The sequence below is a fragment of the Xiphophorus maculatus genome, chromosome 19 (genome assembly GCF_002775205.1).
Source record: "Xiphophorus maculatus strain JP 163 A chromosome 19, X_maculatus-5.0-male, whole genome shotgun sequence".
In the NCBI taxonomy this organism is placed as follows: Eukaryota; Metazoa; Chordata; class Actinopteri; order Cyprinodontiformes; family Poeciliidae; genus Xiphophorus; species Xiphophorus maculatus.
This window is the reverse complement of record NC_036461.1, coordinates 23,247,297-23,264,493: the sequence shown is the minus strand read 5'-3', so window position 1 is coordinate 23,264,493 and position 17,197 is coordinate 23,247,297. Positions and strand designations below refer to the sequence as shown.

The 17,197-nt window shown below is 39.9% G+C and overlaps 1 protein-coding gene across 2 annotated transcripts; it reads left to right on the top strand.

Annotated features, from left to right (window-relative positions):
• The first annotated feature begins 83 nt into the window (after positions 1–83).
• Positions 84–16,924, top strand: capn3 (calpain 3). 2 transcript variants are annotated; one of them, XM_014473161.2, is made up of 21 exons: positions 85–479; positions 779–848; positions 1,991–2,109; positions 3,112–3,245; positions 4,913–5,081; positions 5,255–5,338; positions 5,427–5,521; positions 5,634–5,711; positions 6,247–6,407; positions 6,596–6,765; positions 6,878–6,889; positions 7,027–7,235; positions 11,260–11,296; positions 11,396–11,473; positions 11,594–11,651; positions 12,327–12,391; positions 13,548–13,616; positions 13,797–13,875; positions 14,669–14,785; positions 15,020–15,078; positions 16,656–16,924. In XM_014473161.2, the coding sequence occupies exons 1-21, from the start codon at positions 228–230 to the stop codon at positions 16,680–16,682; spliced, it is 2,142 nt and encodes a 713-aa protein (XP_014328647.1). In that variant the 5' UTR covers positions 85–227; the 3' UTR covers positions 16,683–16,924. The 2 variants fall into 2 exon arrangements, with proteins under 2 accessions (XP_023208378.1, XP_014328647.1); XM_023352610.1 differs by having other exon boundaries at positions 84–479; positions 11,260–11,473.
• Positions 16,925–17,197: the final 273 nt, after the last annotated feature.

Below are 17,197 nucleotides of genomic sequence, written 5' to 3'. Positions count from 1 at the left end.
CGTTTGTGCGTCCAGGTGAATGGCCGCCCAAAGGTGAACGTTTCTTTCACGCCGTGTGTGACGAAGGGGGTAGGGGGGAAACGTCACGCAGAGCAACAACCAATCGGAGAGCAGCCGTTTGGATTTATGCCAGGGTCTTTTTGGCTTGTAAGACTTTCGGACAGGTGACCAGGGCCAGTTTTTTTTCCTCCCCCCTCACAAAAAAATTGAAGGTCTGCCGAGTGGAGATGCCATACACGCCGTCTGGCTTTTTCTGCGACCGGTTGATCCGGGAACGAGAAAGGAGAGACGGGGAAGGGTCCCTGAACAAGCCCATCCGGTTCAACGGCCAGGACTACAACACCCTGAGACAGGACTACCTGCAGAGGAAGACTCTGTTTGAGGATGAAGCTTTCCCCGCCACAGTGGAGTCTCTGGGCTTCAAGGAGCTCGGACACAAGTCCAACAAGGTCAAGAACATCGTCTGGAAGAGGCCTAAGGTAGGTCGGGTTGGCAGGCGGAAGGGCAATCTCACAAAGTTGAAAATAAGATGGGGTGGACCTCATTTGGGAGGTAGGACATGATTAAAAATTTTTTTTTTTTTTTTAAATACACAAAGAAAAAACAATCAGCAAACTTACAAGATGATGTTGGGATTTTGTCCAACCTGAGAAGAAACAAGTGAAGCTATCCAGGAAGAGGCTTTATACCTGTTTTTTGAATGTCTTTCATATTAAACCGTCTGTTATAGTCCATTTTTAACCTGAGGTTAACTTTCTTTTGTGTTTTGTTTTCGCAGGAAATCAGTGAAAACCCTGAGTTCATTGTCGGAGGAGCGAGTAGGACAGACATCTGTCAGGGAGATCTTGGTAAACTCTGTCTTGTTAGATTTTTAAAAACACATTTGGAACATCAGCGGATCACCACTCAGTCTTAAAATCTTGTGCTTCTCCCTATATTTTCAAAAGATGAATTTATTTAATTCTTTAGAGTTGAACTGAAAGGCCGGGAATCTGATTTTATTGTTTTTGCCTTATTGACATTTGACGTTGCCTCGCTGGTTGAAAAATTAAACATTCTATTTTTTTTAGATGGCATAGAAAGCACAGAAATGATAAGGAGCTATTTAAAAAGAAAGTTTTTTTTAGACATGTTTGCATTTTATTCAGGCTGGGCGATAGCGAGCGAGAGCAAGACTTAAAGCAGATAACATGGAGGCTAAACGTGCAACAAAAAAAGTTTGATTTTATCCGTTAAAGCTTTCTAGGTTTGAAAATGGGACAGAAATTTGGAATCACAGAAATAATTTCAAAATTCTCCTGAAACAAAACCAGAGTGAACTTTAATTGATGCTAGCCATGTGAAAATTTCAATTATTTTATTTGTTTATAAGCATTAGTAAAAGCCAATCTGACACCAACTGCTCTTGCTCGGGCAGCAGCTCTTCGCCTCTATAGATGATTAACGACTAGTTTCGGCTGGAAGGAAGGTTTTTATGACGGTTACCGTTTGTTTGGCTGAAACAAAATTCAATAAAAACGAGCGACGATTTCTGCAACGGTTTCCAACAACAATCTGTATTCTCAGAAGTAACAACAACAAAAAAAGTCGGTTATTTCATATCCCAGGTATCCCCTACGTACGGCCTCTCTGCCTGCAGCAGCCTCCCCGTTTTGTGCTTACTCTTTTGCAAGGGAATCCAAACCGGCAGCACTTCCCATTGTTGGTCCGTTCACACAACAAATAAAGGGGACCAAAGGGAACAAAAGTCTTGGCAGACACAGTTAATCATTCCCTGTTGTAAAAGAAAAAAATGCACATTGTTCTCGTGCGACAGTTACAAAAACACAACGATCAGCACTTAGCAGAAAACCTTCCCTCCTGCAGGACAAAACTTATCAATATATCCTGGGCTAAATATTGGCATAGGTAGAAGTTGTGGCTCAGAAGCGCTCACGTTGGAACGTTCTTTACCTTCGGGCTTTGTTCAACGCTTGTTTTCTCTGTTTAGGTGACTGCTGGTTGTTAGCCGCTATTGCTTGTCTCACCCTGAATGAGAAACTCCTCTACCGAGTTGTTCCCCAGGAGCAAAGCTTCTCTGAGAATTATGCCGGCATCTTTCACTTCCAGGTGCGATCATCTACTTTTCTAGCCACTAAGTACATCTAAAGAAAAAAATTTAAAATTTCAGATGTTACGTTGAATGTCTATTCTGACAGAACGTTTAGTATTTTGTTATAAATACTAAATGTTCTTTCATTACTTTTGAGCCATAAATATCTTGCATCTTCCTGGGTTTTTCCATGATAGACCAGCAGCAAGTGGTGAAAGATTCTGAATCGGACAGACAGTAATACATTGTTTAGATTGTTTTTCTATGATCAATATCTGAAATATTTGTCTTGCATTTAGCCTGTTTTACTTTGATCCCATTCAATAAACTCTGGTATAACAGCTGCATTCAGAAGTCTATTTATAAGTGTGTATAATTCCATTTTAGTCAAAACCTAGTTGCTCTATGAAAAGTTTGTTAGAGAAAATTTAACACTTAAAAAAGCCACAGACCAGGAATTTTAAAAAAGTGGTAAGAAAAAAATTATATGGTGCCCAGCTTTCCAGCAGGACAACAGTCCCAAGCATACACTGTTCTGTGTGTTCAGTGGTCCAGTCAAAGTCTCCAGATCTCAATTCAGATCAGAATCTCCTGCAAGATGTGGAAATCTATGCTTGTGGATGTTCTCCATCTATTTTGACTCATCTTGAACTATTTTATTGAGAAAAAGAATTTAAGTTATTATATGTGCAAAGCCGGGACAGAAAGGCTAAAAGCTGTAATCGCAACAAGACGTGGTTCTACAAGGTTTTGACTCTGATGCATGCCACACTTTTCAGACGCTTGAAAATCGCGTTTCTTTTTTCTTTGTCTTGGTCTGTCAATCCAAATGAAATATAATTAACTTTATAGTTTGTAATGTAACAAAATACAAATGCGTGGGAGCTACAAGTACTTTAGTAAGGTACCGTGATCACAAAGTCCAATAATGAACAAAAGAAGAACCAGGAACGAAGGGATCACCATGCATATCTAGACATTGTCATCTAGCTCATGTTTTTGGATTCTCTATATTTCAGTTCTGGCGTTACGGTGACTGGGTCGACGTCGTCATTGACGACCGCGTCCCGACTTTCAACAACCAGCTGGTCTTCACTAAGTCCGCCGAGAGAAACGAGTTCTGGAGTGCCCTGCTGGAGAAGGCCTACGCAAAGTAAGTCGTAATACCTTAGTATAAAAGAGCAGAGGCATTATGAGGTGCTTTCAGCTGCTGTACTGCGTTGAGCACTTTTCATTATTGCATATAGTCTCCATTTACTGATTTCTTTTGTTTCTACGGATGTGAGTTTGGTTGTGTTTTGTTTATGAAGTGGTTACATCTAGTAGTTATCATGCAGTGTGTCAGGAATTTTTTTTTTATTAATAGAAACTATGCTGATGTAATACCTGTAAGATTATGAACCTTTATTAACTTAGTCTATGGACATATTTGTATGTTGCCTCTTATGTCAAAGGTATTGGAACAGCCCTGGAAAGGTTCAATGGATAAAGACGGGATTGTCGGGGCTGTGAAAGCTTCTAATTAACTAGATCAATGTTTTTTAATCGTGTCTCACCATTAATTGTTACTTTAAACTCTTGGATAAAGTGCAGAAGAAGTTACAGGCAGATTTACAGATCTTACAGCAAAGGCTACATGCTGGCTTACCAAATGTTGCTAATGGCTAAATTGCTCAAAAAAGACATTTGGAATGTTATTTTGTTTTAGAAAACCTGAGCGGGGATCTTTGTGGTGTGGTCAGCTTTTGTCAGATCTTACTCTTCTCTAACACAAAGGTTTCAGGCGTAATAGGGTTGCTAGTATCTCCAGGAGTTAGGGGTGCACTTCCTTACAAACTCTTCTTACGATCTTCCCACCCTACTGGCTGTCTGGCCCACTAAGGAAGAGTCTGTGGAAGCCAACTTGCTTAGACAACCTCCTGATTGGTGAACCTTGTCTCAGTAAGCTGGACACATGGAAGGAGAAGTGATGTCCAAGTTGTGGTTATTGTACATCTTGGTTCTTCAGAACAAACTAGTGAAGTGAGGCAGACCATTGCTGAAAATGCTTCAGTTTTAGTAAGCCAATAGGAACTGTGGCTATCATTGAATAAGACGTAAAATTATTTGCAACAACCCTAGAAACGTAAAACTATTTGGAAATGCAATTTACATACCAGATGAAACTTAGTAAGGCAGTGGCCTAACGCAATGCCGCAAGCTGCTCCGATTGGCGTACTCAACGTAAAAGTGAGCAATTATCAAGCCCTAGTCACACAATTTTGTTTTGGAGTTCAGATACTTGCCTGGATATTCAGGAATGAGCTCAAAGTCTGAATAAGCATTAGAATTATCAAAGTTCACTCCTACAGAGAAAGGAAGAATGCGAAAACTTGTCTCTGAGGGGAACTAACGTTGGGGAGCAAGCAACAACCCTAGAAACCGAAAAAATATTCTGATTTCTAGATGCTTCGCTACACAAAATTAAGTTGTTTGGTCCAGCGTTCCAACTCAGTCTGGGTAGCACTGAGGAGATGTTGTTAGCAAGGTGAAGCGTGTAAGAGTTTGTGACTAAAGGAGACAATGACCTTTATGTCCGTATGGCATCTGATGTTATTGCTTAAAGGCCTAATTAGAGGGGTGTTCAGCCGGAACTTGAAAGTTCTTGATACCCAGTCCTACATGTGTAGCACCAAGTCAATCGCCCAAAAGGCAACTAGCTTTTTTTGCATTTAGCCTTATTTATTGATCAATGTACGTTGCTCCTTTTTAAATAAACACAATTAAACTGAAAGGAGAAAAAGTGACATAAGAATCTCTGTCGCCTGTTGCTTTGTCTAGGCTTCACGGCTCTTACGAGGCCCTGAAAGGCGGGAACACCACGGAAGCCATGGAGGATTTCACGGGAGGCGTCACCGAGTTTTACGAGATGAAGGATGCTCCAAAAGAGCTTTATAAGATCATGAAGAAAGCCCTGGAGAGAGGCTCACTCATGGGCTGCTCCATTGATGTGAGAGATTGGTTATCTTACTTTGACTACATAAGATAAGACTTTTATGGAGTATGATCCAGGAGTTTTTGTTAGTTAGAAGTGTAGTCTGTGTGTTGCTTATATGTTTTCTCATATTTTCTCTTCCTCTGTTCTTGGTTTCTTCTTGTTCTTTGCTCAATGTTTGGCTTTAGTCTCTGGTTCCTGCTCGCTTTGAGACCCGCACAGTGACGGGACTAGTGAAGGGTCACGCCTACTCCGTGACAGCGGTGGACGAGGTAAAACCGGCGGCTCAACTGGAGCACGTTAACGTGTTTGGTTCCACAGCATGTGATTCACTATTTCCATTTCTCTGCATCACAACAGTGCAAACCCTCTCAGCACAAGGACAACAAAGTTCGTCTGGTGCGTCTCAGGAACCCATGGGGTCAGGTGGAATGGAACGGCCCCTGGAGTGACAAGTGAGGGATTTCTTTTGCTTGTTTAACACTTTCCTTAAAGGTTTTATCCTCTGTCTCAGGTATATGTTGCTTGTTAAGGAACTTACATCTTCTTGTTTGTTATTTCCAACAGCTCCAAAGAGTGGGCGAATCTCTCTAAGGCTGACAAAGACAAACTGCAGCACCAAAGCGCAGAGGATGGAGAGTTCTGGTGAGTGTCGGGTTATTGAACACGCGACTGCCGTTAAGATTTTTAGATTGATTTAAAAATGTTTAAATGTCCAATAAATGAACTGCTGAAGACTAAAAACTAATTCTTGGTTGATAACACCTTTCAGTTCAATTTTAGCACCCAGTCTTCGTCGCTAAGATAACTTTGCCAATCAGTTATCTGTTGTCCACAGCCATATGCAGATGATCCTACTGTATTTCTGTCAGATTTGATTCTCCAAAACTTGAATTTTTCTACTGGTGCACAGATCTTTTGACAGTGACGGGACTAGTGAAGGGTCACGCCTACCAATGCTTCTTTTATTTAGAAGCATCGGTGCATTGGTGTGCGCAGACATTTTTGGGGGCAGGTACTCAAGTGGGAAAATACAAGGGCACCTTGTGAGTTACATGGGACCACCGGCTGGCTGGTGTGAGATTTATTACAGGCAATCTTGTCGGGCAAAATTACAAAATATTTGGGGAATTGGTAACGTAGGACTATGGTGACTATTGCACTTTCTGGTGTCCTTCAGGATGTCATTTGAGGACTTCAAGAAGAATTACACTAAGATTGAGATCTGTAACATGACACCCGACGCCCTCGAGGACGACAAGATCCACAAGTGGACGGTTTCTGTGAACGAGGGCCGCTGGGTGAGAGGCTGCTCCGCCGGAGGCTGCAGAAACTATCCAGGTCCAATAAAGCTTTTTATTAATCAAAAATGTCTGTCCAGTTGATTAAAACAAAAACAATAACACAAAAAAACATAAAGAGCTTAACTGAATGGCTTTTGCAAATCAGTGCAATATCATAAAAGGTCAAACATGAAGGTTTATTTCATGTAAATGTGAGAACATTTGATCGTTCCACATGTTCTGCAGACACCTTCTGGACCAACCCTCAGTACCGCCTCCGCCTGCTGGAGGAGGACGACGACCCGGACGACAACGAGGTGGTCTGCACCTTCGTGGTGTCCCTGATGCAGAAGAACAGACGAAAAGAGCGAAAGATGGGGGCCAACCTCTTCACCATCGGATTCGCCATTTACGAGGTGACGGATTTTACGCTAGCCTACTTTTGTTTGAATATGAACAGATGGAATTTGATTGTTGGAAATAATAAATGTTCTATTTGTTTCCACTGCTGCTTGTATCGCTCCACAGGTGCCAAAGGAGGTGAGGAAGGTGTCAACAAAACATTCGTCAATTGTATCCTGCATTCGTTTTTATCGATTATCAAAGGGATTATTGTCTAAACCTGATCTTTGTTCAGTATCCGTGCTTTTACCTGTCGCTGCGGCTCATCTTTGCAGATGCATGGAAACAAGCAGCACATGCAGAAGGACTTCTTCTTGGTCAACTCCTCCAAGGCCCGCTCCAGGTCCTACATCAACCTGCGGGAGGTGACGCAGCGCTTCCGCCTGAGCCCCGGCGAGTACGTCATCGTGCCTTCCACGTACGAGCCGCACCAGGAGGGGGAGTTCATCCTGAGAGTCTTCTCTGAAAAGAGGAACACCTCAGAGTGAGTGAGCGACCCAGGGGTTGTGATGTAGTCAAAAGACAGGTCTGTAAAGTATGACGGTGAGTTAGGGTTACTGTAGATAGAAAAAAAAGAGGAATACATTTCCAACAAAACAAACAAAAAAAACCCTAGGAAAAACCATGGAAATTTGTGAACTCCAAAAGTCAAAGATTTGTGACTAAAAAGAAGCTCTGAAAGTTTGCGATCATCCTCAGGAATTTCAGATGCCTCGGAGTGTCAAAAGTTGAAAATGTTAACTTTGTTATTTTTAAATTAAGATTTTTTTTTTTTTGTTGCAAAATTTCTGAGATCAATCTCAAAATTTAGTCTCAATATTTCAGAGTATTTTGGGGAAATGAATTAAGTTTTTTTTTCTGTCTACAATGGCCATCACATGCTGTCGTGGTAAAGGACAAACGGAGGGCAAATACTTTTTTTTTTGTGGTAAAGGCCATATACTTTTTGTTATTTCTGATGTTTCTTTACATGTTTCAGAAGAGGACTGGATATTGCTGGAGGTGTCAGAACTAAAAATGTGTCAGACTTCAGGATTTTTTCCCCAAAGTCTTCCTGAAATGTTGCTACAGGCCTTTTTTTTAATATATTAGAAAATAATACATTAGAGAACATATTAAAATTGGGAATCAAATTATGTGCTGTTAGTTTAAAGTGAGAAAATGACTGCAGCTGTTCGGTTTGATGCATTTAGGAACTAGAAAGAAATCAGGGCAGATTCCTGTCTTTGGCTGACTGATTGGTGCATCTCTGGTAAAGTAGCCATGTTTATAGTGAATTATTTACATTCTGTAAATCTTTGTTAAGTTAAATCCTAAGCCAACCTTCATCAGAGAGGTTTTGAAAATAAATTAAGCATTTCCAGCAGTACCCAGCCCTACTTACTGCATGTCACTCGGTTTTGATTTCTGGCTGCTGCTGCTGCTTTGTGTTGTTGGGTTGTGACCACATGTCTGGGTGGGAAAGAAAAAAAAAAAAAAAAGCCCCAAGAGCAAACGATTTTAACGGCAGTTTGATTTGTAGAACTGGAAGAAATCGGCCCGAGTTCGAAGCTGTTATGGAATCTTTTTTAGGACAAGCGGCTTCCGATATGGGCGTGATCCGGTAAACGTTCAAACGACTTCGTGCTGGAAGATCGAGCCGCTGGCGTGAACCACCGGAGGACGAAGCGGCAAACAGGAGGGATAGATGTGCACAGTTCCTATCAGTAATACTGGTGTAAATCTCTGGTCAAAAGTTGACACGTTAATTTGGAACGTCTCATTCCAACTCTTTTTAGTTTTTAGAAGCAAGAAACAGGTGAACAAGTTTGACTTTACCGCGGATTTTCTATAATCCGTACATGATCAAATCAAACATTCAGACTCAAAAATAATTCTACATAGGCCTGTCACGATAACAAATTTTGCTGCGCGACTAATTGTCTCAAAAATTATTGCGATAAACAATAATATTGTTTGAAGACCTTTTTACACTGATTTAATGGAAATGATGTAATAATGCATGCGATTTCCTGTCAAAGATAGATGCACTTTATTTTCAAAAGAATATTTAACACTGTAACTGATAAACAAAATAAACAAAACCAAAAACAACAACAAAATGGATTCTCAGTCTCCATTAACAAAAAATGTACTTGAATAAAAACTAAACAACATAAAGATAAAGTGGAAATAAATATTGCATTTAACCAAAAGAGTGCAGATTATGAAGTCTGTATATTATGTTGCCCTTCAGTAATAATTAGATTTAAATAGAGAAGATGGGCACATCTTCTCTATCTTCACACCTGATGCAATAGTTCACACTACACGATTTTCTGCTCCGATTTTCCCCTTATTACAATCTTAGATCGTTGGCCATTCTAAGATTGTCGCTTGCGATTTTATAACCGATCATCCTGTAGTGTGTGTTGTGTTACGGTAGATCGTCGTGGACGCTCCCATCTAAATAAGGGGTTTTCCCCGACTGGGAGCTTAACGCAGCGTGGATTCTCCTCCATGCTTTCTGAGGGGAAATTACAGAGTGGAATCCCAAACAGCTGAGGCGCAACTTGAAATCCAGCGGACATTGGAGATGATACGCGGAAACAACGTTAATGTTTATTTAACATGCAAAGAATATAGAAATGACAAAGGGAGGAGTTGGAGTGAAATTGCTACCGCAGTTGATAAACCCGGTAACTTTTCAGCTGTTCTTCGTTAACGTGACGTAAATGGGTTCTAATGATTTTCATTCAGTCAGGACTTTACGCTGACACTAGCCACATACATTGCAGGTAGATTGTAGTAAAGCATTGATTAATGTCTGGTTTTAAAATTAGTTAACTGGACTTGTAGCCATTATTTTGTGCCCATTGTTGGACACCACATGGCACGATCTAACCCGATCGAACCGTTATACCTAGGATTTCTGTCGGCTCATGTGTGGTCTGTCAGGTTTTGAAAATGGGCCGACAATCGGCCGACAGCTCTAAGATCGTGTCGTGTGCGCTGGGCTTTACACTAAGAAAATGAGGAAGGGAGATGTTAGTGGAGAGCACCGGAGTTGAGTCTTTTTTCATTCAGTGTCATCAATAGAAAGAGAAAAAGGCCAGAAGAGACGATAATGCCGATAATTAAAATGGCGTCGATAGTTTTAATTTATCGTGCAATTAATTGATTTATTGTTTATCGCGACAGGCCTAATTCTACACCCCAAAATCTGATTTAGTGTCACCAAACCAGAAACTTCTGGCATCATTCTGGCCAAAGTTTGGCTAAATTGGTAGAGCTCAAAATCTTTTTTCTTTATTTTTAAACCAGGAACGAAGCTAGAACTTCAGAAAATTTCCAAATCCAATTTGGATGCAGTTTTGTGGTCAAACACATTGTGTGTCAAAATTTTAAGCACCAGACCCAAACTTTCATACTCATATAAAGAAATAGGATAGAACTCATGAACCTGTACTGACAGATGATAGTTTCATTCTGAAGATGAGGCCAAACATGTAGCTATTTGGGCACAATGCTCAGAAGTATGTTTAGAAGCACCTGAGTTTGTTAAAGCTAAAAAAGAAAAGTGCAAAACTGTTAAGCATGGCATCGATTGGCATTTGATGGACGAAGTTTGTCCAAGTATTTGTTAATTTTGACCCTTAGATTAGGGTAACACTGCAAAAACACAACATTTTACAAAGAATTTTTGGTCAAGACAAAACTAACTTACAAGTAGCTTTTCAGCAACATAAAGGAGCCTGTTTTAAGTCAATAATTCCTGAATATTGATGAAAAAGTACTAGTTCCTCTCTTCACTTATTCAGAGGCTTGCAAAAGTATTCACACCCCTTGAACCTTCCCATATTTTGTCACATTGCAACCAGAGACATAAGTATGTTCCCTTGAATATTAATGTTTAAGTAGAATACAATTGTGAAGCAGAAAGAAAATTATACATGATTCAAAACATTTTTTGCAAATAAAAAACCGAGAAGTGGGACCAATTGCCTTCAGAAGTTGTCTGACGGCTAATGACTGAATAGAGTCAATATGTATGGAAACATTCATGGGGTATGAATACTTTTGCAAGCCACTGTAACAAGACATTTTTTCCAATGTTACAACTAAACAATAAATAATCTGCCAATGTTAAGAAATGATTGACTTAAAACAAGCTCTCTATATCTCACTGAAAAGCTACTTTTATTTTATTTTAAGTGTACTAAGATATTTGCACAAGAAACTAGACCAAAAATACTTTGTAGGATTTTGTGTCCACACACACACAAAAAAAAAAAATCAAACATGTTTTCCCAATTTGAGTTTTTAAAACTCACTGAAGAAGTTGTAAGTTGTGTAATCATTCCATCTTGGAAAAAGAACTGTTCAAATGAATCATTAAAGGCTTAAAATGATGAGAGGATGCTACAGGGTGAGCTACAGCTGCTGGCTGTAGGAAGCACCAGGTACCAACATGTAGCTTCAGGTCTAGGTGAGATGTGGTGACCTGCTGTTTGTCCGTTTTCACCCAGGGAGATAGAGAACAGGATCGAAGCGGACCGTCCTGTGGTAAGTCCGAGTTCGCTTCGCACCGTTTTGGGTTGGAACGACAACATGTTTTTTTGTTGTTGTTTTTTTTTCTTATTGCACCTCGTTTTACCCCGGCAGCCGGCTCCGGCCTCGGCGGGGGAAGAGAGCGAGGAGGACCAGCAGTTCCGGACTATTTTTCAGGAGATAGCCGGCGACGTGAGTGCAGACTCGCAGAAACGGGAAGCAGAAACTCGCATGATTTGTTATTAGGATCAGCTATGTTGGCGGCGAAAGTGTATTTGTGCATCAGTCCTGCGCTCGTTCTCTCCCTCTCAGGACATGGAGATCACAGCTAATGAACTGAGAAACGTTCTCAACAGGGTGATCACCACGCGTAAGTCCAACATGTTTGACACATCACAACTGCAAAACTCTGTGTGCTATTGGAATTTCACGTGATGCCTCATCAGAAAGTAGGGACTATTTGAAAGAAGAATGCAAAAGAATCTACGTTTGTGCGTTTCTTTTAGAAAATCAAAATCTGAAAAGTGTGGCGTGCTTTTGTGTTCGTCGCCTCGTATTTTGCAGCTCTCGGAAATATTTATTCGTTCTTGTTTAGCAGAACAGCTCGAGCTAGCTCGGATTTCATGGGGTTTTTCTGCCAACAGCAGTTTTTTGAGTATCAGATTTAGGTCTGGACTTTGACTAGGCCATGCTAACACATGAATTTTGCTTTCATCTAAACACGGGTATGTAATGTTTTGCCACGTTGTTTTTTTTCAGTAAAATTGTTTTTTTACAGTAAACATGCACCATTTTAATGAAACCCTTAAAGGAAGGGAACGTCTTTATAAATGAGTCCCGTCTATAGTTACATTAAAATCTAGATGCAATGCCATGTCACACAGGCTTAGGTTTACTCCTAAAATAGTTGCGATTTTCCAATAGGTAACACTGAAGTTTGTGGTCGTCGTTATAGTGACAAAGTTCAAGAAGTAGCTCTACTTTTGCGAGAAATGTGGCGTCTTTTCAAACATTTCTTTACCCCCCCATCTTGTTGTTCCTCCAGATAAGGACCTGAACACGGAGGGCTTCAGCCTGGAAAGCTGCAGGAGCATGATTGCTCTGATGGACGTATCCTTTGTATCGAGCGCATCAGGCAGGCTGTGTTGTGAACAGGAGACGCAACCTGCCGAGACCCTTTGGTCGGGTCGGGTCGGTGATGGACGCTCACGGCGCTTGGGCAACGTCTGGATTTAACCAAAAGCTCTACTTAGCCTGGAGGAGTTGTTTGATACAATCAACACAGGGCTGCAACTACCAATTATTTCAGTAATACTGAATATACTGATAGATTACTCTATCGATTGTTCTGACAATTAATCGAGTAATTGGGTAAAAATGGTCACATTCTGCAGATTATTTTATTTAACCATTTAAGCAATTTTTTATGTGATATTAGAAATGCACTACAAATCCAAACAATTTAATTCCTTTATTAAATAAGAAAATAAATGTTTTATTGCCTAAAATACAATAATGTAGCATTCCCTTAGTGAACCCTTGACCATTTGTAGCAAAGGATGCATCTCCAGCTAAAATAATACTTCTAAGATCAACATGTGAAAAGCTCAGGCCTTTCTGCTTGACTTAATGTCACCACAGTGTTGATTCATTTTTGGATTAACCAACAGATAACTGGATAGTAAAAGGTGCTAAATAGAAGTTTGTTTCTTTTCTTCTTTACAAAAGTTGAGCCTGGTGAAGCTAAAACTACTTGAGTTTTTTTAAATTATTATCTTAAATTCAAAGCGTATATGTTTTTGCACAGTTTTGGTTTAATTACCACTTTTTCTTTCAACAAATGGCCTTTTTTTTAAGTCTGTCTACTCCAGTTAACGATTAATTGATTACTAGTTGGCGAGTATTTCCATTATCAATTAATCACGATTAATTGTTTCAACCCTATTAAGGAAAACTGATAAAATACCATTGTGGGAAGAACAGACTGGAAGGGAACTTGGGGTTTAGTGCCTTGCCCATTGGCATGGGATAAAGGGAAGCTGAAATCGAACCCACAACCTTCCGACTGCAAGGAGACTACTATACCTGCTGAACCGCTGTCACCCTATTTTGAGAAAATGTTCCACCACCTTCCCTATTAAATACCTCACATGATGTTCGTCATTCATGGATAGTCAACAGGGTAAAATGAAAAGAGGAAAGACTTGCATTTCAAATTAAAAGCGCGCAATGGTGTGGAGTTTGGTCTTAACCGTGTCCATTCAAGATGGACGGGACAGGTAGACTCAACCTGCAGGAGTTTATACATCTGTGGAATAAGATCAAGCAGTGGCAGGTGGGAAACGTTCCTATGCAGTTCTAATAAATAGCTGAATCAAATGCAATAGCAGTGTTTTGTAGTGTTGGCGTCTAGAAACATTCATTTTTTAGCTAGTATTTTTCATTACAACCAGTTGGGTTGGGGTGATTTTCAGTGGTTCATGCGACAAATTCATCTGTTCTTCCTGTTTTCCAGGGAATCTTCAAACATTATAACGCCGATCAAACCGGCAGCATCAACAGCTACGAGATGAGGAACGCCGTCAACGATGCAGGTAAGAACAGACAGGAAGTAATTTGGGTCGTTGCGAACGATGCACCGGGAAAAAAAATCAAGTTTAGTTTGCCGAAGTTAAGAGAGGCACAACCTTTTCATATTGTGTCCACATTGCTTCAATCTTTTAGTAGAATTTCATGTGATGGTCCAACTAGAAGGGGGGAAAAATAAACTGGAATATTTAAACAAGACCTAGAGTTGTCTTTTGAAAAAGGCAAATTCTCATTTTTGTTGGACATCCACTTTAAGAAATGTATTTATTTTCTTAAGTATTTAAAGGAAAACAAAAACCAACCTAACGTCACCTTCCTAAACAACGGCTTAAGTCATTTTTTTTGTCAAAGGAGATTTTTTTTTTTTTATCTAAATTATCTTTTGGCAAAAAATGAAATAGGCTGTTATTTTATGAAGACAGTAATAACACACTTGCTAACAGAAAATTTATACAGTACATTGTCTTCTGTAGGGTGTTGATATTTGTGGAAAATTATGTAAAAAAAAAAAAACGGTAAACAGGTTTCAGTTATTCAACACGGGCCAATGGATCTCATTTTATAGTGACAACATGAGCATGATGTCTAATATTTTATGACTCGGGCAGAAGCCAGAGGTGACGGAAAACTGCATAATTTGACTCTTAAAGTGCTCCGTTGTTATTGTCGCGTCACATTTTTGTTATGAATAAAAAATTTTTTAAAAACTGATTGTGAGATTCTTCTTCACCTGCAGCCTGAACTCATCCTCTAAATGTTCTTGTCACTGTACAGCCATGTGTCTTATGTCCTGTCCAGGCTTCCGTCTCAACAACCAGCTGTATGACATCATCACTATGCGCTACGCGAACGAGAACATGAACATCGACTTCGACAGCTTCATCAGCTGCCTGGTTCGGCTCGAAGCCATGTTCAGTAAGTCAGGCTCTGATTGGTTGTTCCTGCAGATGGCAGTAGGACCACAGGAGGGAGACGGAGAAGCTTGATTTTTTTTCTTCTTTTCACCTATTATTTGTCTGATGTCACACAGTCACAACAAAGTGACAGTTTTCACAAATATGTGAAAAAATATGTTGCTTATAAAAAGTTATATACTGCAGCTTTAACAAATGTTTAACAGCACTTACAGTTGAATGTTTTCCTTCTCAGGGGCCTTCCAAGCATTTGACCAGGATGGAGATGGAACCATCAGACTCAGCGTCCTGGAGGTACGAAGCCATCATCACGCCTGCATACACACTATAGCATAACACCCACATTAAGCATGAGACAAATGTAATAACACAGCTCCTAACACATTTATCTGCCCCCAACATGCACAAATCGTCTTCATCATGAGAGACATTTAGGTTTGTCTTAATGGATTTCAATTGTTCCAGCATCCAGCCTCAAATATATACATACACGAGCAGGTTGCAGAGAAACTGCAAACTTTTTCTTGCCATCATTAAGCTTTCAACTGATTGATTTAGCTGGAGATGTTCAAATCTCAGAACACAATACAATACTATTATGAGCGTTTCACTGCCAAAGTGGAATAATGGAGGACAATCTTCAAATTCTACAACTTTCTATCAAAACAGCAACAAGCTAGTTTAAGCTTGGAGATAGTTGGATGTTCAAGCAGCAAATGGTTTGGAGTGGACGAAGGTGGCTAACATTATAAGTTTGGAGAACCACTCAGAGCTCCACCATGTTGAAAATGAACAGACTATGCCAATGGTTATGCCTCCTGGGTCAAAATTACAATATTAAAAACACGAGTTGGCTTAAAAAATTATATTAAAAAATGAGAATATATATTGTTTTTTTTACCTGCTCACCAAAAACATTCAATATTTTTTTTAAAAAACGAAGTTGTCATACCTAAAACTACAGAGCGCATCTGGTGACACGACAGGTGGGGAAAAGTATGAGATATTAAGTCGCTACCATGATTTTATTTTCTCCTATGACACCAGACGGGCTCTGTACGGTATAAATCATATAATTGTACATTAAAATATAAACTAGAAATAGCCCATAAACGGAATATAGGTCACTCTTTGAAAACGCTTGCTGTATTTAGCTTAGCTTAGCTAGCTTTAGCTCAACGGGGCTAGTTACGCTTAGCTAACTAAGCTAAGCGTAACCTAGCTTAGCTTAGTTAAGCTAAGTTACTAAGCTAAGCGTAACTAGCTTAGTAAGCTAGTTACTTACTAGCTTACTCCATTTTTACCATGGAGTAAAAATCCCTGTACGTTGTGTTCCTTCTTACTACAAATCTAGAATGAAAGAAGAACAAAGTGCTCGCCTAATTTTTTTCATTCTAAAATTTGTAAAAGAAAAAGAAAGTGTTTCTTTACGTCAGTTGCCTGTGTTATCTAGCTAAATTTGTCCCATTCTTGACCACAAAAATATCATTCCACAGGCTGAACCTTTAACAGCAACCAGGACATCGGTCAAAAATATCCAGCAATGCCAGAATCTTGCTGGTGACTAAACACAAGATATTTTTAGTGGGAGTGTTCATATCATTTTGACAATACATACAAACTGTCGTTCAAGATGTTGTGCAACACCCGGGTCCGTTTACCAGCATCTCTAACACAGAAATCATTTTATATTTTCACATTTTTAATTAACTTAAACTGACATTCTTCTCTATCTGTAGTGCATATATACTTAGGTAAGAAAAAAAATAGAAAAAGTATTCCAGCACTGCAAATTGAACCATGAAAGATTTTTTTTTTAAATTCTACAAACAAACAAAAAATAAATGTTTTTTTTCCCCCTCCGTCTGAAGTGGCTCCAGTTGACCATGTACGCCTAGACAGGCCCACCTTCTCCCAGGTGAACTCCACTCCACATGAGGACCAGACCTGCCAGCCGTTACCTCAGTATTCATCATGCCCGACCGCCGTTGGCTTTCATCCACATCAACCTCCAGAAGCTCCAAAGGACGTCTTCACCTCCACCGTTCTGTTTCCTCTGCCCTCGTCCTGCCACCATCACATCGGACTCTTTTTAGTTACATTTTCTTTTTTTTGGACATCATCACCTGTTGTACTGTTCTTTTTCTCAGGCAGCCAACACAACCAACCTCTTTTTACTGTCACAATACCTCACAGAGCCCTTCTCATGCATCATGTTTTCTTCTTATACCATTCATCCCTCTGACCTGGGATTAATATTTCTCATATTCAATTTTAATCAAGTGCTTTTTAATCACTTAGTTTTGTCAGTAAAACATTTTTATGATCCACGTTGCATACAGCTCTCTCCGTGTCAGAGAAACTCAGGCCTCCTCCGATCCACCTCAGCAGGACTTCGCTCCCGCCAACTGTC

What these genes read in the sequence shown, in the direction of transcription:
- capn3 (XM_023352610.1), top strand. Translation starts at nt 228, where the DNA reads ATGCCATACACGCCGTCTGGCTTTTTCTGCGACCGGTTGATCCGGGAA. An exon ending in CATCTGTCAGGGAGATCTTG is followed by an intron (nt 849 to 1,990) that starts GTAAACTCTGTC and finishes TTCTCTGTTTAG; the next exon opens with GTGACTGCTGGTTGTTAGCC. An exon ending in GCATGATTGCTCTGATGGAC is followed by an intron (nt 12,392 to 13,547) that starts GTATCCTTTGTA and finishes TGTCCATTCAAG; the next exon opens with ATGGACGGGACAGGTAGACT.